Genomic DNA, 17,746 nt, shown 5'->3' on the forward strand with positions numbered 1-17,746 from the left:
CGCGAGGTGGCGGCTGCAGAGGATGCGCCGTGTTTATGGGACTGTGTCATTGCCTGCCTGCAGTACGTCCCCGTCTTTCCAGAGTTTAATCAGTCCACGGTCCTTGTTTACTGTTAATGAGTCTAAATATGCACATCTACTCTGCATTTGTTGATAGCTGGAAATATTAACTGTAAAAGCTCAAAACCCCGTCCTTGGGTTTCTTTTTTAAATCTGCATGAGTCACCGTCCCCATTTCACTTTTTTTTTTTAATATATTTGATGTCATGTTGTCACATTGCCAGGTTATCATGCAAATATCAGAGAGAAGTTGAGATCAAGCTCAGGCTGCGGGAGGAAAACCTTTAGATCTCCCGCAGAGTGCTTGGAAATCGGATCATTTGCGGCTGCAGACTTTAACTCCAATCATTAACGTACGTGAGCCACAGCTCGCTTGTTGTGTTAACGACCAGAAGCACCTGATTCTCAGTCTTCCTAGTCCTGTTTGTCTTTTGGCCTCAAAGCTTCCTGAAAGAAACCTTCGATGCGAGGTGTTCCGCCTCTTTGCTCTCCTGAGATTGGAAACTTCTCCGATCTTCACTTGCAGCCCTTCTTGGAATAAATGCGCCGCACACTGTGGGCCAGCGTGGGGGAGAGGCGATACTGCGAGACTGAGAAGGTGACTGAGCTGGATCAGGACCATAAAATGTGCAAACATCTGACCGCGCGGCCAAAGAGCCTGAAAAAGAGAATCGTATGTGACGGCCAGAAACTCTTTTTATAGCGCGGTGACACTGTGTAATTTGAAAAGTGTTGGAAATAAAGTCCAATGCTTTCACAAGACGGCCTTGGCTGGATGTGGCTTGAGCAGCGCTCCTATCTCGCCTCTCGAAATCCCAGAACAAATTAGCCCTGTAAACACCCCGGTACTTTTAAAGAATGACCCATGTTTTCCATTAGTTTTAAATTGTCCTGTTTTTTTTCTCCCAGCTGGTTATAAAAACATCGAAAACCACTCAAACGGTCATGTTAATATCGGTGTTATTTTTAAAAGCAACCAGAGAATCGGAAACAATGAAGAAGTCCAATTGGACATAGTTGTGGGCGAGTTACACTGGATGGAGGTTGAGAGTGCGGCGCTGCGTTGTTCCTCAGCGCACCACATCGGAGGGCGAACGGATCTGTCGGCTGAAAAGATTAAAGAGGATCAAACGCCACTTGTACGCGGCCGTCTGATTGAGTCTAAAGAGGTGAGGAGCGCCTCTCGGGGACGCTCCCAACACCTGGATGACCACTTGTTGGTGGAAACCCGTCTCTCGCTCGTCTGTACTTCCCCCCCCGTCTGCCATGATTTTTTTTTGGGGGGGGAGATGATTATGTGTGGGCGTAATTGGAGAATGGGAACCAGCATCGTATGTCTCTGATGAAAACCACATTGCCTATGGCTGCGACTCAGCCCACTCCCTCCATTGTGAAATTCTTCGCCTTTCTTCCTATTCCACGCCTCCTCTTCTTCTTCTTCTTTTTTTTTTTTTTTAAATTTCTTTATTTTCTTTTTAAGACCTGGGGCTATTTCTGGGGGCTGGAACTCCTCCCCCTCCTGCGGCAGAGTAATTCATCAAAGGAAATGTGTGTGACAGCCACCTAGCAAAGACGTTATCATCCTGTTTTCCAACCGAGGAGGAACAGAAAAACTAAGTGTTTGCATGCTCCACATATGACACACACCGGGGACTGCTTGTCGCAACAGATGTTGATGGAAATCTCTTTGAACGCTCGCCGAAAAAGGTCGGACACCCTGCAGGAATTGCTGTACGTCTTTGTTGAAGCTGTTTTTGTTTCTTTCTCTAACAGAATATCTAAATGATGACTGTGACTAAACTGAATTAAAAAACATGCAACGATCCAAGATACGGTTATATTTGATTCACCCAATTTCTCCCAAACTATTTACCTCCTACGTAGCTTCAGGCCATGAGAACTCCCCAGTCCAGCCTCTCCGGTGTTTTTCCACCCACCAGGATACAGAAACAGAAAAAAAAATTCACTTTGTCACAGGCCTGCGGTTTCGCCGAGGAGCGAAAAGACGTCAAGGGTCGGTGGTTGAGGAGTTTAAGGAGTGCACGTTATTGGAGGTGGGGTGTTTGGTCGCCCGCTGCTCTGAAAAGCCTTTTAAAGCCGTTCCTGTTGGCTCTTCGCTGACACCGGACGCCTCCATCGTGGCCTGGAAGTCAGTTCCAGTGAATTCCACTGGAGCTGCTTGGCTCTGTTTGTTTGGCTTTTGTGGAGAGACGGGACATCAAGGATATAATCAGCCCGCTCTCTTTTTTTTCCTCACTTTATCGTCTTACTCTGTCTTCTTCTCTCTCTCTTCTTCAATCTCCGTCCATCTGAGACACCAAATTACAGAGAATTGCCCCGTTTAGCTCATCAGAACTCGAGATGTCGCGTTTGTTGTCTCAGAGATTGGTTTCTTCCTCTTTCCAGCTGTAAATGAGGCAGAAAGAAAATCATCTGACGTTATCCCAACCAGGAAATCCCAAGATATATGTGAAGTCTTTGTATTTGATAGTGTTATATTGTAAATCTAAAATAAATAAGATTAAACTCAGGCAAACACCAGAACCGAACCCGGATGAGTGATTTAACAAACAGATGCTGCCCTCCAACTGCGTCAGTGAATTTACTCCTCTTTGCCAAGATGATGTTTTGTTTTTTGTTGTCACATCAGTGCAGAATAAATGTTATTGGTAGAAAGTTACAAAAAAAACCTCTTGTTTATCTCATCTGACTGTTATTTTTATTTTTCCTTTTTTTCCCTTTGACTAGATTGACTTCATTTATTTAGATTTCACGGCTGAGATGCGGATTCTTCAAGAATCTAGATATCTCAGAGTTATTTTTTATGAGATTTTTTTCATGACAAATCCTGTTTGAAATGACAGGACAGGAGCGAAATGCTGAAATATTACCGTGCATGCTAAACCCTCATGTTTTTTTTCTGTATTTCTGCTTTTTCCGCAGTGAGTTTGTGTCGTGGCTGATGGAGATCGGGGAGACGGTCAACCCAGAGGAAGGGGTTCATCTGGGCCAGGCTTTGTTGGAGAATGGCATCATCCACCATGGTTAGTTTTGCATTTATTTATTTTCTTTTTTTTTTTTTCTGTCTCTCTCTGTGAGAAATGCTTTATCTTAATTTCCTGCTCCGGATCATAATGGCGCTGAACGGAGCCGTGGTTCCCAGCCGTGCCCTGCTTGTTTTACTTGTGTCAATACTTACAAAATGGGTAATAACCCAATCATTTAACCCGAGGGGGGGGGGAAAGAAAGAGCTGGAGCTCGTATTCATCCAGGACCCGGGCTGGAAACATCTGGTGCGGAGTGAGCACCCCCCACCCCCCCCACCCCCCACCCCCCTCGTCCCCGGCTCACGGTCAGCTGCAGGCAGCCTCCCGACTTGCCTCGCTGTGGCAAACAGGAAGGACATGCAGCAGGTGGCGAGGGCGGCGGGGCACACCGTGAACAGACCACCCATCCCACCTCAAAGACGTCTAGAAAAGGAAACAAAACGTCCAGCTGTAGCTTAAAGGACCTCGCCCACCCACCCAGGATATGATCTGCTCTCCCTGCGTCCCTCTGGAGGGACACACAAACCCCTGAAAGCCGCAACAAAAACACACAAAACGCTGCTTCCTCTGTTTGATTAGGCTTTATTACTTTTTTTTTTTTGCATGTTTGTGATTTGTTTATGTGATCTCATGTATGTTTACAATAAAAAAAAAAACCCTCCAGAACTCTGACAGCGCCCTGTTGCATAACCAGATGCTCTTGTCCATATAGTGCATGTGCAAATGTGTATTTTTAACACCATTCATCCTTTAGTAATTTATGATTAGATCACATTGCATCACATAAGATATTTATTGCCATTTGAACGGGTTAATTTAAACACTCCCTCAACATACTGTTTAAATAAGGGATTCTAAACACTGATCTCTTCATGTGTGAGTAATGATTTTTCCCCAGTTTGTCTCCTGTGGCTCTTGATAACACGCGTGTTGTGCTGCAGGCTTAAGCCGGTTAATGCTGTGGATCCAGACATGCTAAAAGGCGTACGGTCTTCTGCATGTTTTGTCCCCCCCCCCCTCCACCAAAAAGAGCGAGAGCCCAAGTGGAGTTGTGTCTTAAATCACTCCGGTGGGCTTTATTACTTCCTCCCTGAGAAATGAGACGGGGTTTTGGAGCAGTTCCTGTCGGAGCCCCTCGGAGCTCGGTTAGTAAGTCCCCATGTGAGAAACGATAGAATATCTTTTCATGAAAAACCTTTAATGAAACCTGCACGGCCGCGGCCGAGAGCACAGAGCCGGCTGTTATTACCGCCGCGGCGTCGGTGACAAAGTCCTGTAAAGAAGTGGAGCGGCGAGCGGCGAGCAGCTGTGTTATCTGTGACCGCTCTGGATGAGGTTTGAGCCCCGCTCTCGTCTGGAAAGCTTGTTTCTTCATGCAGGCCCTGCTTGACTCCAATATGTTTTTAAACCTCTTATACTTTCAAATTTAAACCAAGATGAATAATACTCCTTGAGGTTTGAGACTTTTTATGACGGTTTTTTTTTTTTCTTTCTTTTCATTCTGGCTCGTTTGAAAACGTTTTTTTTTCTTCTTCAGTCACAGACAAGTACCAGTTCAAACCCGAGCCCGTGCTGTATCGATTTCGCTTCGACGACGGGACCTACCACCCCAGAAGCGACATGCACGATGTTATATCGAAGGTAACTTCGCATCGGTGGACGCTAAATTAATGAAAAGCCCATTTTTGAACACTCAACCCTGAGATGCTTCTCCTTTCTTTGTTTAGGGTGTTCGCCTTTTCTGCCGTCTCCATAGCCTCTTCACTCCAGTCATCAGGTAAGCGGCCATTTTACCCTTCATGTTGCCCAAACCAGGTGCTACAGTAGCTCACCATCTGGTCTTTTTTTTTTCTTCTTTTTTTAAACCTAAAAATAGCGATGCCAGAAAACAGCCAGTGGAGGGAAATATTCCGATGAACTATGAGCTCAGTGTTTTTACAGAGGAGCTGACTTGTAAGGGACTGGCACAGATGGTGATGGAGTGTGGCGGGCGGCTGCAGCGGGTGACGGAGCCGGGCAGGTTTTAATCTGCCAGCTTTCAAAACACAGATGTGGTGAAGAAGTTGGAATCCATCAAGTGTTCAGTCACCAAAAAGCTGATGTTTTGATGCAGCCGCCCTGAAGCTTTGGAGAAAATAGCCCGTTGGGAAAAGGTCTCGAAAAGATGTAAAACAATATTGAGTGTAGATTTTTTTTTTTTTTTTTTTTTTTTTTTTTCACCCAGCATGCCTAGCCACTCAAATTGTGCTCACTTGTCATGTCACGTTTCTTCATTTGGAGGAAGCTGCTGATCAATCGAACGTTGTTCGAGGTATATCTATCTACCAATGTGCTTCCCTGCAAAGCTCAGGATCAAGGTCGGCTGTTTACGCTGGATTTCAAGTCGCCCGAAGAAAAGCTTTAATTTCACACCTTCCAGACTGTGCCACTGCCGGAGGGAGGCCGGCTGATCCTTCATGTTTTCCAGCAGAGAGGCTCCTCTGTCTTTCTGTTTGATCCCACTGCTAAGAAGCCCGACGGGCGAATCTGTGTGTGTGTGTGTGTGTGTGTGTGTGTGTGTCCGATCGGGGAGTGAGCGCTCGCCCCGCCGGCGTTTGTGCTGAGGTCAAACCTCTTGATGTCATGACTGTGCACAGGAATTGCGCAGCGTTTTTCTGCTCGGAGTCCGGCACAATGCATCGCAGGGCCTGGGAATGCTGGGGTCTAATTGGAGCGACCGGTCCCTGCCTAATTAGGTGGAATTTCCTGGCAGAACGAAAGAGATGAGGCGAAAGAGGGAGCGCACACACAGCAGAGGGGGGCACGGAGACTAACAAGAATTGTCGGACTCCCTCCTCTCCCGGGGATTGCGCTGCACTGGCTCTGTGGGTTAATACTCCGTACACATAGTTATACGTTGAAAGAGATAATGAGAGGGATTTCTCAGTGTGCAGACGCTGGGACGGCAAACAGACAGAATTCAGCAAAGGTCACCTCATAAATTATCTTCTCAGGGAATGGAAAAACTGGCATTTCAGCTCGGCATCTGAAGTGTTGACAAGTTTTCGTCATTATGCTAATGAGTCCTCCAGACATTCAGTGTTTATGGATCCACGCGAAGGATTTTCAAGATAAACAACCGGGGCGGTTTATCGGTGCTGACCACCTGATTCAGTCGTAAAGCTTTCAGCATCCTCTGGATAATGTCCGCCGTGCTCCAGGCTTCAGCGCGTCAAAGCAAACTTTCTGCTTTTGGACGGCAAGTTAAAAACCACTTTTCTGACCTTTTCCCTCTGTTTCTCCTCAAACTGCTGTTTCTCCATCCCCGCCATACGGCTGCCCACTGCTCCGCTGTTTACCCTCAATTTTTCACTCTGACAGGCTCGCTGTGCACCAGCCGCCGAGGCCCAGCGCTCCCCGAGGGGGGGGATGCAGGGTGGCGTTTGTTTCTTCGGGTCAGAGCGGTTCGTGCACGGCGCGGCGGGGCGTCACCGCCCGTCTAATGCCGTTATGTAACGGTTGCGTTTCATTGTGAAGGAAACAGGACAGCCTTCAGCCTCTCACGCTTGGCGTTACGGACGGCGGCGGCGGCGGCCCGCCATCCTCGCCTGACCCGTCTGAACTGTGTGTGCGCGCTGAGTTTTCTGCGTGCTTGTCTGAGTGAGTGTTTGCGTTGTGGTGGAAGCGGGGGAAGTCACGGTGGTTCTGGACTTTCCCGGCCCCTCGCGTGTCCCCCCGGGGGAGGAGGGCCCCGGCGCTCATGGGAAAGTTACAGTTTCATTTCAAGCAGCATTCGAGGGGTCTGGCAGAGTTGTTGCTGTGTGGGCCTCGCTGAGATCAGCGACGGCGGGGCGACGGCGGGGCCGAAACCCGAATGCTGTCAGGAGTGGCTGGGCCTGGCTGACAGTGGGAATTATCAGTGTTTAAATAAACCAAACAATCACGGTTCTACATCCTCTGTGTGAGTTTGTGACAGTTCTAAAGTGAATCCTCAAATGAAGCAGCCCTGCTCCGTTCTGCTCTTGTGCCCGTCCAGGGATAAGGACTATCATTTACGGACCTACAAGTCAGTGGTCATGGCCAACAAGCTGATAGACTGGCTTATAGCGCAGGTAAGTCCAACAATATGAACATTCCTCACCAGTTTGACTTCATACACCAACTGTTATCTCACTTTTCTGTTGAGGAGAAACATTTCTGAATTTATTCATGCTACGGTATTGATTACAGCTCCATTGCTCAACCTTAATATGTACAAGGTTGTTTTAGATCAGCCAGCTCCAGTTTATATTGAAAACAGATTTTTGCCCTCTGGAAACACCGAGGAGCTGAAAAAAAAGTGAGAAACAGAATGGGAGTGGGTGTTGCTGTGATAGGTCAGTCACTTGAAAATGTGCAGCGGAGAGAAGCAAAGATCAGGCCGGGGGCTCCCGCTGAAGCCGAGAGGAAACAAAGAAAGAAAAGCTGAATGAATTGGACCGCTGAGCTTTATTGACTTTGACAGGAAGCTTTGAGGCTGACAGATTGATAGGATGACAACATCGGGTATAAATATCTATCAGACATGTGTTTGTCTGTGTGAGTGTGTTTGACCCAGGCCGGTAGAGTAGCTCTCTCGGCCTCAGTGGGACTTGAAGAAGTGTCGCGCTGCACCGTCTGGACTGTTTTTTTTTTTTTTTTTTTTGGCAGCGTTGAAGGTAGGGCACGGAGTGGCTCTGCTGGCCTCCGGGCTTCTGGGTGCAGAAACAAAGGCAGGGTGTGAGCGTGGCATTTCCACTGGTCTCCCGACACACAATCCCCTTCGTTCCTCGTCCGCTTTTATAGTCTGCCGGTTTCATTTCTTCTGTGTTTCACTCTTTCTCCTTCTTCCTCCGGGCGCAGGGAGACTGCAGAACCAGGGAGGAAGCTTTGATTCTGGGGGTGGAGCTGTGCGACAATGGCTTCATGCATCACGGTACGGCACTTTGAACAGCTGGTAGGGGGGGAAGAAAACAAGTTGCGGTCTTGCTCAACATTTGAATCCTCTTCATTTTTCTAAATAGGAGTTGAACGGAGAAGCTGTGCAGAGGGCGCCTGGCATTTCACTTCCTGTTTTAGAACACAACCACTCTTGTTCTCTTTCCATTTCAACTTATAATCCCTTTGACACTCGACAGAAATAGAGCATTTTTTTTCCCCAAATCCAGCAAATAAATGTGTGTGTGTGCTTGCACACCGTCATTAGCCCCGTGCGTAAGATTCCACACTCCTTAAATTACAGCCGCGCGGTTTAATGTAGCCTTGAGAAACTTTGTGGATGTTTTGTCAGTTTTGAGCGCCGGGGCCGGACGGTCGCCATGGTTACCGTTTGTTTGCGAGCGTCTTGATTTGTTTTTAGCTCCACGTGTCGCCCGCGCCAGAGTCCACATCATACGCGCTGCAGCGTGAGTCACGGCGCGTCTCCTCGTTCCCCTCCATGACGTAACCCCCTTTCGAACGAGCCGCAGCTCGGGCCTCGCACTGCAAATTACCGGCACATCTATAGAACATAACAGCCCCGGCCTTCACTTCCACGGCCTGCGGGGCAATTTTACCATTCGTGCCTGCGAGTTATTTGGCCTGACGATGTAGCTATTAAAACTATTGGCGCTATATCTGATCTTGAGGGAACGTCAGAAGGAAACTCTGTTTTTCCCCTCAGGGTTATTTTTTTTTTTTTTTTTTTTTTTTTTTCAGAATTGAAGTCGTGGTAGATGCGTTATGAGACTGGGCTCAAACCGGAGGGATACTCTCCCTCCCGCTTCGACTGTTTTGTGATGTGTGCGTTGGGATATTTATGTTTCATATATGCTGAAAGGTTTGGGCAGGCTCCAGTTGGCATGGGGAACCACTGCGGTCACACTTGGATGCATTTTAACTTTTAACTTAATGCAAAATGAGTTCTTGCTGAATGTAATCCGGCCTCTGCACCCAACACTGATGTTTTATTGAAAGTCTGTGTGCATTATTCCATTTGCTCAAAAAAAAAAAAAAACATATATATGTTGAAATTAGTAGTTGAATTTGCTGCAAATTAGAAATGGTTTCCACCACTAGATTGTGCTTTTTTCATATTTGTGCTTGGCTTCGTTGTGGCTTCCTTCAGTGCTGGAGAAGAGCGAATTCAAGGACGAGCCCTTGCTGTTTCGCTTCTTTGCCGACGAGGAGATGGAGGGTTCAAACACCAAACACAAACCCATGAAGCACGACCTGAAGATAGTGGAAAACGTCATCACCAAGTCTCTCCTGGTGAGCATTCCCATGTGGATTATTGATGAATTAACGCTCGTATCGTCATTTCTTTTCATCATTTATCCATATCTTGCGGCAATCAGGAAAACTCAGTAATTCACCATGAAGCATGCAGCTGTGAGAACGAAATAATAGCAATGCAAAAGTTCATTTTATACCTGAGTAAGCGAGTGCCGTCATCTGCCATCTGTCTGTTTTCCAGATAAGACCCAGTGACGGGGGCTACGGCTTCACCCTGGAGGAGAGGAACCGAGTCCCCATCATCAAATCCGTGGAGAAGGGCTCTCCAGCTGAGGTCAGGTCACTCACACATACGTAGTGCATGTTTGTGTGCACATGTGTGTGAATTATATCATTTTATTTCACAAAAAGTGTCAATTGGAAGCTGTTATTTAAAACTTGCGCGCTCACCAGTGTTTGGCTTCACTGTGACGTTTTTGGCAAACGAGAAAGTGAACAGGAGGTCCGCGCCATTGTAGAGTAGTAATTTCAGAGAGATTGAGAGAAAAATGGTTGGAAAGATGGTTCTTAAACGGTACTGTGCTGACACCCTGCCTAAATATTATTATCCCCACTGTTCTCGTGCCTTTAAAGATGAATTAGACAGATTCACTTTTGGTTGGAGTGACGCTGAATATACAGCAGCCTTACCTTTAACACCAAATTTAGAATATCTGCGATTGACATAAGCATCAGTCCATCCCAAGGATTCGCAACATATCAGAAATGCATCCAGTTTATCCAAAAAGACTGAGCCGCAGTGACTCGTGTTTGCATCCAAAACCAGTTCTTTAAATACGTTTACAGTGAAGAGGATTGAAAAGATGTGCTCGCTCCCGTTCAGCCACGTGGGATTGGCTGCAAAGCTACAAATGTGATCGCTTTGATTTTGTTTTCCAGACGCTAACTTTGATGCCTTTGTAGCCGATTCAGCGGTCAGCGAAGGTTTTTCCTGTTGGTGAAAAACGGATTTGATCATTATCTCTGAAAACAATAAACTCCTGCTTTCTGTAAACCGAACCTGCTTCACGGTGAAGCCACTTTCAGGCGTCCATTAGCCTTTTCACGCAGGAATACGGCGTGGCGAAGGAGGGCCAGACTTGCGCTTTGGTGTTCGGCTTTGATCTGCTTGTTGAAAATGGGGCAGAGCAGTTTGAAGGCAAATGTGATCAGTTTGAACAGATGACCCATAATTCCCTCCAGCTCTGCAGAAGCAGGGAATCGAGCCTGGAGGGTCTGGCTTGCACCGAGACGAGCTTTTCTGTGTGTTTTCTCTTAAATATTTCATCTGCTGTGATGAAATCCACAACAAGGTCTCGCTGACAGACAAAAGCTCTGCTGCAGCCTGTATAGAGTCATTTCTTCATATGATACAGAGAATAATGAGGTTCTATACCAGAAAAACATACAGCATAACTAATTCAGTGCTAGTTTTCTCTGCAGTATTATGTAACTTATTGAAAATGCATCTTCTGTTAGTTGCTAATTGCTGCTTTAAAAACTGCATCATAAAACTGCACCCGTTACTTTGAAAAAGCGTTACTTTGAATAAAGTGGGACGTTTTTAAGTTTGCATCTTTTGCAGTTTGCGGTGACTGATTCACTTATGAACTTCACAACTCTTTTGTTTTGCTTTGTTTTTAGATGGCTGGGCTGGAAGTGGGGAAAAAGCTGTTTGCCATAAACGGAGACCTGGTGTTCCTCCGGCCTTTTTCTGAAGTGGAAATTCTCCTCAGGCAGTGTTTCAACAGCAGAGGACCCCTCAGGGTTCTCGTGAGCACCAAGCCCAGAGAGTGAGTCAGACCCTCGTGGTGCCGACAGTCGTCCAGCTGTCTCCGTGCATCACGTCGACACGTCTCCGCCTCTCTTTTCCACCCCAGGACGATAAAGATCCCGGACTCGGCTGACGGTCTGGGGTTCCAGATCCGCGGATTCGGCCCGTCCGTCGTCCACGCCGTCGGTCGAGGTGAGCGGCCGTCCCGGAGACGCTGGCAGACAGCTGCTGCAGCCGTCCCCCCCGCCCCCCTCCCCCGGGGTGTGCGTCTGACTCGGCTGCGGCGCGGTCACAATGATTTCCATTCACCTGGTCGCGTTATTTGCCGCGGCTCGATAGTTTTGTGTGATTGAAGAAGCCGCTCTCCTTCTTTAGCTGAAGTTTCTCTCTCTCTTTCTCCCCCTTTTTGCCTGACGTGGCGTGTTCGGCGTGGGGCCCGCTCTCACTAGATAGGGTCCAATCAAAAAACAATCCATAGCCGTGTCTGGCTGCCCTCAGAGGGATTGGATCTTGTTTTCTTCTGCTCAGGCAATCTGAACGGGGCGGCGGAGAAGAAATGTGTGTCCCTGCATGCGTTGGCTCGATGCTGCGGTTGCCGGGGAACCTGCTGTGTGCTTAAGTAGATGCTCCGATCCCCCGAGACAAAGCTCCTAATGTAGGAAGTGTTTAATCCCTCAGATTGCTGTAACAGCTGCCGCCCCCCTGGGGTCAAAGGTCAGCAGCAGGTAGCACCAATTAGAGAGACGGGGGACGAGATAACGTCATCATTGACTGCGGCAGTCCAGTCAGGCGATCATTTGTTTTGATCATTATTTTTTGGTCGTTCCCACTGAAAACACAGGAACTACCACAAACACAGCGCGGCACCGTGCAGCGGGCTGTCGGCAGTATATCAGGTTTAGTCAAGTCTAAAGTGGAGCTCTGGCCTGAAATTGGCCCGAATTTTCTTCCAGTGTTTACAGAATTCTGCCAAATATTCACTCGAGTCAGAAACGGAAAGATCAAGCGTTGATGAGAGGAGGGATGCGATCCATTCCTCGCTGCTCTTATTCTGTCAGATGCTTTATCCATTTTCCTCATCTTGTGCGCGTATGGGGTTTTTCTTCAATCTGAATAGGAAATCCAGCCTCTCTGCTTCATGATTGTGAATTCATAGAAAGAAAGCTTTGATTGTTGTCAACCAATACCTGACTGATATGTTTCAATTCAGGTGATAGATGTTGAGTTTATGGTTAATTTAACCACGGATGCCCCATAAAAAGAGAAGTTTCAGAGGGTTTAGATGTATGATTTGCTTTTTCTTTTTTTTTATAAAACTGACTGTTGTAGATGTTTAACTTGAGTTAAAGAAGTGGAAAAACTACAGCGGTTTCTTTACACTGAGCATTCTGAGGCATCATGATGTGTGTTAATGGCAGGAATATTGAGTCTGCCGCTCACTTCCCTCCGATAGCCGTAAACCTTGAAGTTCTCCTACGGCCTGAATCACATCCCTCAGAGACCCTCGTCTACTCCAGATAAACAACTTCCCTCCTCTCTCTCTCGCTCTCTCTCTCTCTCTCTCTCTCTCTCACTCCTCCCGAGCTGCCAAAACAGGAAACAATGTTGTAAATACAAAGAAGAAGAAGGAATGTTGCTCAGCCCAATTTTGTGTACAGGATGTGGAAGATATGACAACTATTTTTTTCGGATGTGCCGATGTTTTTTTTTCATCCTGTTTCGCCGTGCACCTGCACGATAACGTGCAGCAGCAAACTCGTCGCCCTTGACAAACTCCAAACTCCCCCCCCTCCCCCCCTCCCTCCCTCCCTCCCTCCCCTCTTTCTGTTGCTTGTCTCTCGGTCTCACGCCAGGCACGGTGGCAGCCACCGCCGGCCTCCACCCGGGCCAGTGCATCATCAAGGTGAACGGCATCAACGTGAGCAAGGAGAGCCACGCCAGCGTCATCGCTCACGTCACGGCCTGCAGGAAGTATCGGCGACCCACGCAGGTACAAACACGAGCGTGAACTGCAGTGAACACACCTGGACACACACATTTTTTTCCTCAGAACCTTGTCCTGCATGTCATGATGAAATAGCTGTGATAAAGTCGTTTAAAGCCACATAAGTGACTAAAACATGGATTAATTCCTGGTGAGAATAAATATTTCAGACAGACCTCCTGTTCACCCTTATCTGTCTTTTTCTTTCTTTTCTTTTTTTTTTTTTTTGATTCCATCTTTTTCTTCTCAACTCCATCTTTTCTTCTCTTGGGTCATTACGCAGAAATAATAGTAGTTTTGGCTTCTCCCGCGCTGACCCCTGGCTCACAGCAGTGGGCTGGTTGTGGGAGACTGGCAGGCTGCAGGGAGCAGGGGGAGGTGGGAAAGGATCTGGACGCAACTGGGTGAGAACTGTAGAGGAAGAACGGAGGAACGGGGGGGGGGGGGTGGGGTTGGTCCAAGGCAGCCTTTTCAGAGAGTTTTGCTTTGGAAAAGCGGTAGATAGGAAGTGAGAGAAAGCTCAGATCACCTGTTGACGGTGGGAACCGGTGGAAATGGAAACCCCCAGGGGCGAGTGTGCGGCGTGAATTAGTTTAGCGTGTCACTGTAATTGAGCTCCGTTGGGAGTTTAAGTTTAATGATGCACCGCAGTATTCCTCAACTCCCGCAGATCTGCTTTACATCAAGTACGGACTCAGAGGAACCGCCCTCCCTCTCCCGTTGTGTGTCTCTGTGTGTCTCTGTGTGTGTGTGTGGTTGTACACTCAAATGCCACAGACCAGTAGGCAAGCTCAGCCCGTAGCCTTGGCAGGGAAAAAAAAAAAAAAGTGCATTGTGGGCTTTGGGTGTGGAGAACAGACACAGACGGATACACACAGTGACACACAGGGCCGCGCCGCACGCCAGAGCGGGCTGATGAGATTGGCATGGGGCCTTGCTTCTGCGGTTCCCACCAAGCGCCGCATTTCCATATGTTCACTTTTCACTGGACGCCCTGCCAGGCGGCTCTCTCTGTACGCCGTGTCTGGACAGACGGAGCTGAACATCAGCTTACAAACACACACACACACACACACACCTGTTAATCACGAGTGACAGTCGATGGATTGACAGTGATCCTAAAAAATGCTGACTGAACTAAAGTGTAACACGTAACGTCGTTAATTCAGAAATCTGCTGAATATCAGACAGTTATGTGATAAGATTATAAATACCATCGACTCAGCCCATAAATACATACATATGTTCTTCAAGGAGGAGATAATTCTTAACATATGTACAGGACATTAAAAAATCTCCCGTAATGCCAAAACATTTATGCTGAAACGTCTAAATGTTTTTGGATTGTTTATACAGCAAGACACTATTAAGTGGGTCTACAACAGCAGCGAGAGCGCCAAGGAGGACAACCAGAAGGCCAACCAGAAACCCGCCAGCGAGGAGAACGGCGACGGCTTCGAGTGCCAAGTGGAAGGTGACTGCAATCACACACACACACACACACACACACACACACGCCACATGCACGTGCAAAACGGAAACGGCTCATCCTGGAAAAGACATTACGCTTCGAGGTGTCCGTGGATGCAGCGCAGGCTTGTTTCGCAGGAACACGAGCCGGCCGCCTTGTTGGGTTAACGAGAGACGCGGCTCATCTGGAACATGTTAGTCTGAGAACAGCTGCCTCCTCTGGCTCATCAAGCGTTAATTTCCCACCACCCCCCCCTACAATTTATGGATCCCAAAGAGAAAGTTAAACAGGAAGGCGATTCCCTTCATAGCAAACAGCCCCGGAGCAATATTTACTGCCCTGTTAAGTCGCTGCATTAGCGTAGGGCCAGTTAGCCGGGTGCTGGAGGAATTGCCCATCATTCTCTGTGAGGAAATGAAATCAGTGAACTGAGGTTCTACAGAAATTGCAATCATCTCCAGATTAGGAGGTTCAAGGCCTCCTGCAGTGCTGCGATGGTGGAAACACTGGCAACTACCGTAACTGTGTATCCCACAATTTCTCCTCCTCCTTCAGAGGTGATGGACAAATTCAACACAATAGCCATCATCGATGGGAAGAAGGACCACGTGAGTCTGACGGTGGACAACGTCCACCTGGAGTACGGAGTGGTGTACGAGTACGACAGCACGGCGGGAACCAAATGCCACGTGCTGGAGAAGATGGTCGAGCCCAAGGGGTTCTTCAGCCTCACCGCGAAGGTACGACCGGCCACATCTGAGCTTTATGGTTCGGTTATCCTCGAGGAGTGTATTTTGTGATTCAGAAATGAATGCTTTTCTCCAGCAGCGACGTTCTCCGAGAGATCATTACTGATGTATAACAGAGTTTCGTCTCTGATATACGAGCAGAGATCACACGTTGGACTCGTGTCCTAAATTAATGAAACTTTACAGCTGTTGCTCTTTTAAATCTTTAAAACCTAAACTCACTCACATATATGGGAAAAAAAAACATATCCTCTATTAACATATACAGTTTCTCCAAAGTGGAAGTAATTTTAGTGTTATTACAAACATCTGCCCCGACATTCCACTGGAGTCCTCCGAGATGTGCGCGATGTTGAATTTTAATGCTGGCGAGGCTGCAAGGCCACATGGGTTGTCTTGTGCTCGGCTCTCTTCTCCCGCTGCTACATTTCCTCCTCCGCTGTTTTCTTCCTCTCTCCTCCACCGGGCGTCTCATTAAGGCGGCTCGGAGATTTGTGTCTCGTGTTCTTTTCCGTATCTCGCTCTGATCTGCAAAGCCGGCGTCTTCATACATACAGCATATGGATCACAATCTGGCTTTGTCCCTCATGGATATTTGAGGAGCGCGTGGAAACTTTTAGATGCCCGAGTGTAACTGCTCGCGAAAAGCTGCAGAGGAATCAATCCCTCCCGGCCAATTTCACTCTCTTTTTCTATGAATAAGAAACCTGGTCGTTCGTTTGCAGTGAATCTGATGCTCTGAAAGTGAATTTAAAAGCATTTTTTTGCATCGGTTCATCGTGTCTTTTTTTTCTGGGAGCAGATTCTGGAGGTGCTGGCACGTAACGACGACCTGCTGGTGCAGATGTGCGGCCGGCTGACTTCCGGCTGCGACGTGATCCCCGAGGAGCTGCAGGCGCGCTTCGGCGCCATGTACGGCGAGAAGGCGGAGCACATCAACCGGCGCATCACCAACTACAGGAAGGTAATAATGGCTAATGATGTGAAAAATGTGATCATTTTATATTTAACAAAGCCAGTAATAGCAGCATTATCGTCTCCCGGTCTGTCATAGAGATTAAATCAAATACAGAAAGCAGGGTTCAAACGCAGTGAGCAAAAGTCAAAACCAGCGAAGTTCAACAAACTGAAAAATCCAGTGAAGAAAAGTAAGGAATCCTCACCTCTGTTGTCAGAAGCTTTTCGGTCTTTGGTGAAAAACTGAGATGTTTTCATTAGCTTCTTCCACTCGGTGATATTTCTATCATGCTTTGTGTATTTTTACTCTGCTTGGAACAATCGTCTGTTTCAATCCGCTGTTGATTGACAATAATAGAAGTGGGATGCAGCTGCTGTGGGACGCATACCGCTAAATAAAAGAATTAAAGAGACCCAGTCCAGCATGCTGAAGGCTCCTGCTGCACACTGGATCCAATTGAAAGGCGCCTTCTGCATGAAATACCTGATCCGGTCGGCGCAGACAGCTGTGACGGATGCTTGTTTTGTCAGTCTGCTCACCCTGTTGACATCAACATGCCATCGCGCATTAGTCCGCTAACACTCACGGCGCAACTTTCACCAGGTTGTTGTGCAAAAAATGTAATCGGCTTTTACCGACCTCCAAGAAATATTTACTCGACAGACTCTCGGGCTCGTCGCCGATTTTTTTTTTTTTTTTTTTGTTAATGAAAAAGTTGTTTTGTCCAGAGCTTTGTTTTTAATGAAGTTACAGCTGGTGAGTGACGGAGCCAAAACATTTTCACATCTGCGAGCATGTGTCTATAGGCAAAACAATGCACGCCACTGTGCGTGAGAGAGCGAGAAAGCTCCGCATTAGAGCGGATCTTGGATTAATTACCAGTCACTTATAAATATCTCCGCTCGGCCGCAGCCGGGACGTTGGTTGTGCAAGGCCCTCGTGCGCTGCAGCATTCCTCCCAGGATCCCTGAAGAGAAAAGGAAAGGAGGTGAGGGAGGAAGAATGAGAGATCGGACAAGAACTGCAGGGAGAAAAGTGACAGGGAGTCGTTAGAAGGAGGGATGGGAGCTTGGGCCTCGGACGCAGCAGTCCTGAACCGTCCAGAGACAGATGGACGGTGTGGAGGTGACTCCTCGCTCTCCGTCCATCTGGAGTGGATCAGCTCCGCTCAAGCTATCTCCAGATAACCCAGTGAAAAAAAAAGAAATGTTTGGTTTGGTTTCCCCCTTTAACATATTTATTTAACATATACTGAGCGCCGCGCTCGCGTTGTCTGCCAGCTCGACTTTTGATTGGCTTTTATTTGAACATCCCAGACAGGATGCAGGCCGCTGCGGTGGCGGGTTCAAGGAAAGTGCAGCCGAAAGCTCCAAAGCACAAATATATTTATGATACTTCGTATCAACCGGGCTGGTTTTTAAATAGACCGACTTCTTATTCGACTTGCGTACTTT

The 17,746-nt window shown here is 47.6% G+C and overlaps 1 protein-coding gene across 1 annotated transcript in view; it reads left to right on the plus strand.

Annotated features, from left to right (window-relative positions):
- Nucleotides 1-17,746, plus strand: part of prex2 (phosphatidylinositol-3,4,5-trisphosphate-dependent Rac exchange factor 2) — an 82,360-nt gene that overhangs the window by 28,164 nt on the left and 36,450 nt on the right. Inside the window, exons 11-23 of the mRNA XM_030099711.1 lie at nucleotides 3,004-3,104; nucleotides 4,645-4,748; nucleotides 4,835-4,884; nucleotides 7,123-7,198; nucleotides 7,968-8,040; nucleotides 9,211-9,353; nucleotides 9,559-9,651; nucleotides 11,001-11,149; nucleotides 11,237-11,322; nucleotides 12,984-13,120; nucleotides 14,471-14,588; nucleotides 15,141-15,325; nucleotides 16,137-16,298. Of these exons, the coding sequence (XP_029955571.1) occupies nucleotides 3,004-3,104; nucleotides 4,645-4,748; nucleotides 4,835-4,884; nucleotides 7,123-7,198; nucleotides 7,968-8,040; nucleotides 9,211-9,353; nucleotides 9,559-9,651; nucleotides 11,001-11,149; nucleotides 11,237-11,322; nucleotides 12,984-13,120; nucleotides 14,471-14,588; nucleotides 15,141-15,325; nucleotides 16,137-16,298 (1,477 nt within the window). The remainder of the gene's footprint in view (nucleotides 1-3,003; nucleotides 3,105-4,644; nucleotides 4,749-4,834; nucleotides 4,885-7,122; nucleotides 7,199-7,967; nucleotides 8,041-9,210; nucleotides 9,354-9,558; nucleotides 9,652-11,000; nucleotides 11,150-11,236; nucleotides 11,323-12,983; nucleotides 13,121-14,470; nucleotides 14,589-15,140; nucleotides 15,326-16,136; nucleotides 16,299-17,746) is intronic.

The sequence above is a fragment of the Salarias fasciatus genome, chromosome 9, assembly GCF_902148845.1.
Source record: "Salarias fasciatus chromosome 9, fSalaFa1.1, whole genome shotgun sequence".
NCBI lineage: Eukaryota > Metazoa > Chordata > Actinopteri > Blenniiformes > Blenniidae > Salarias > Salarias fasciatus.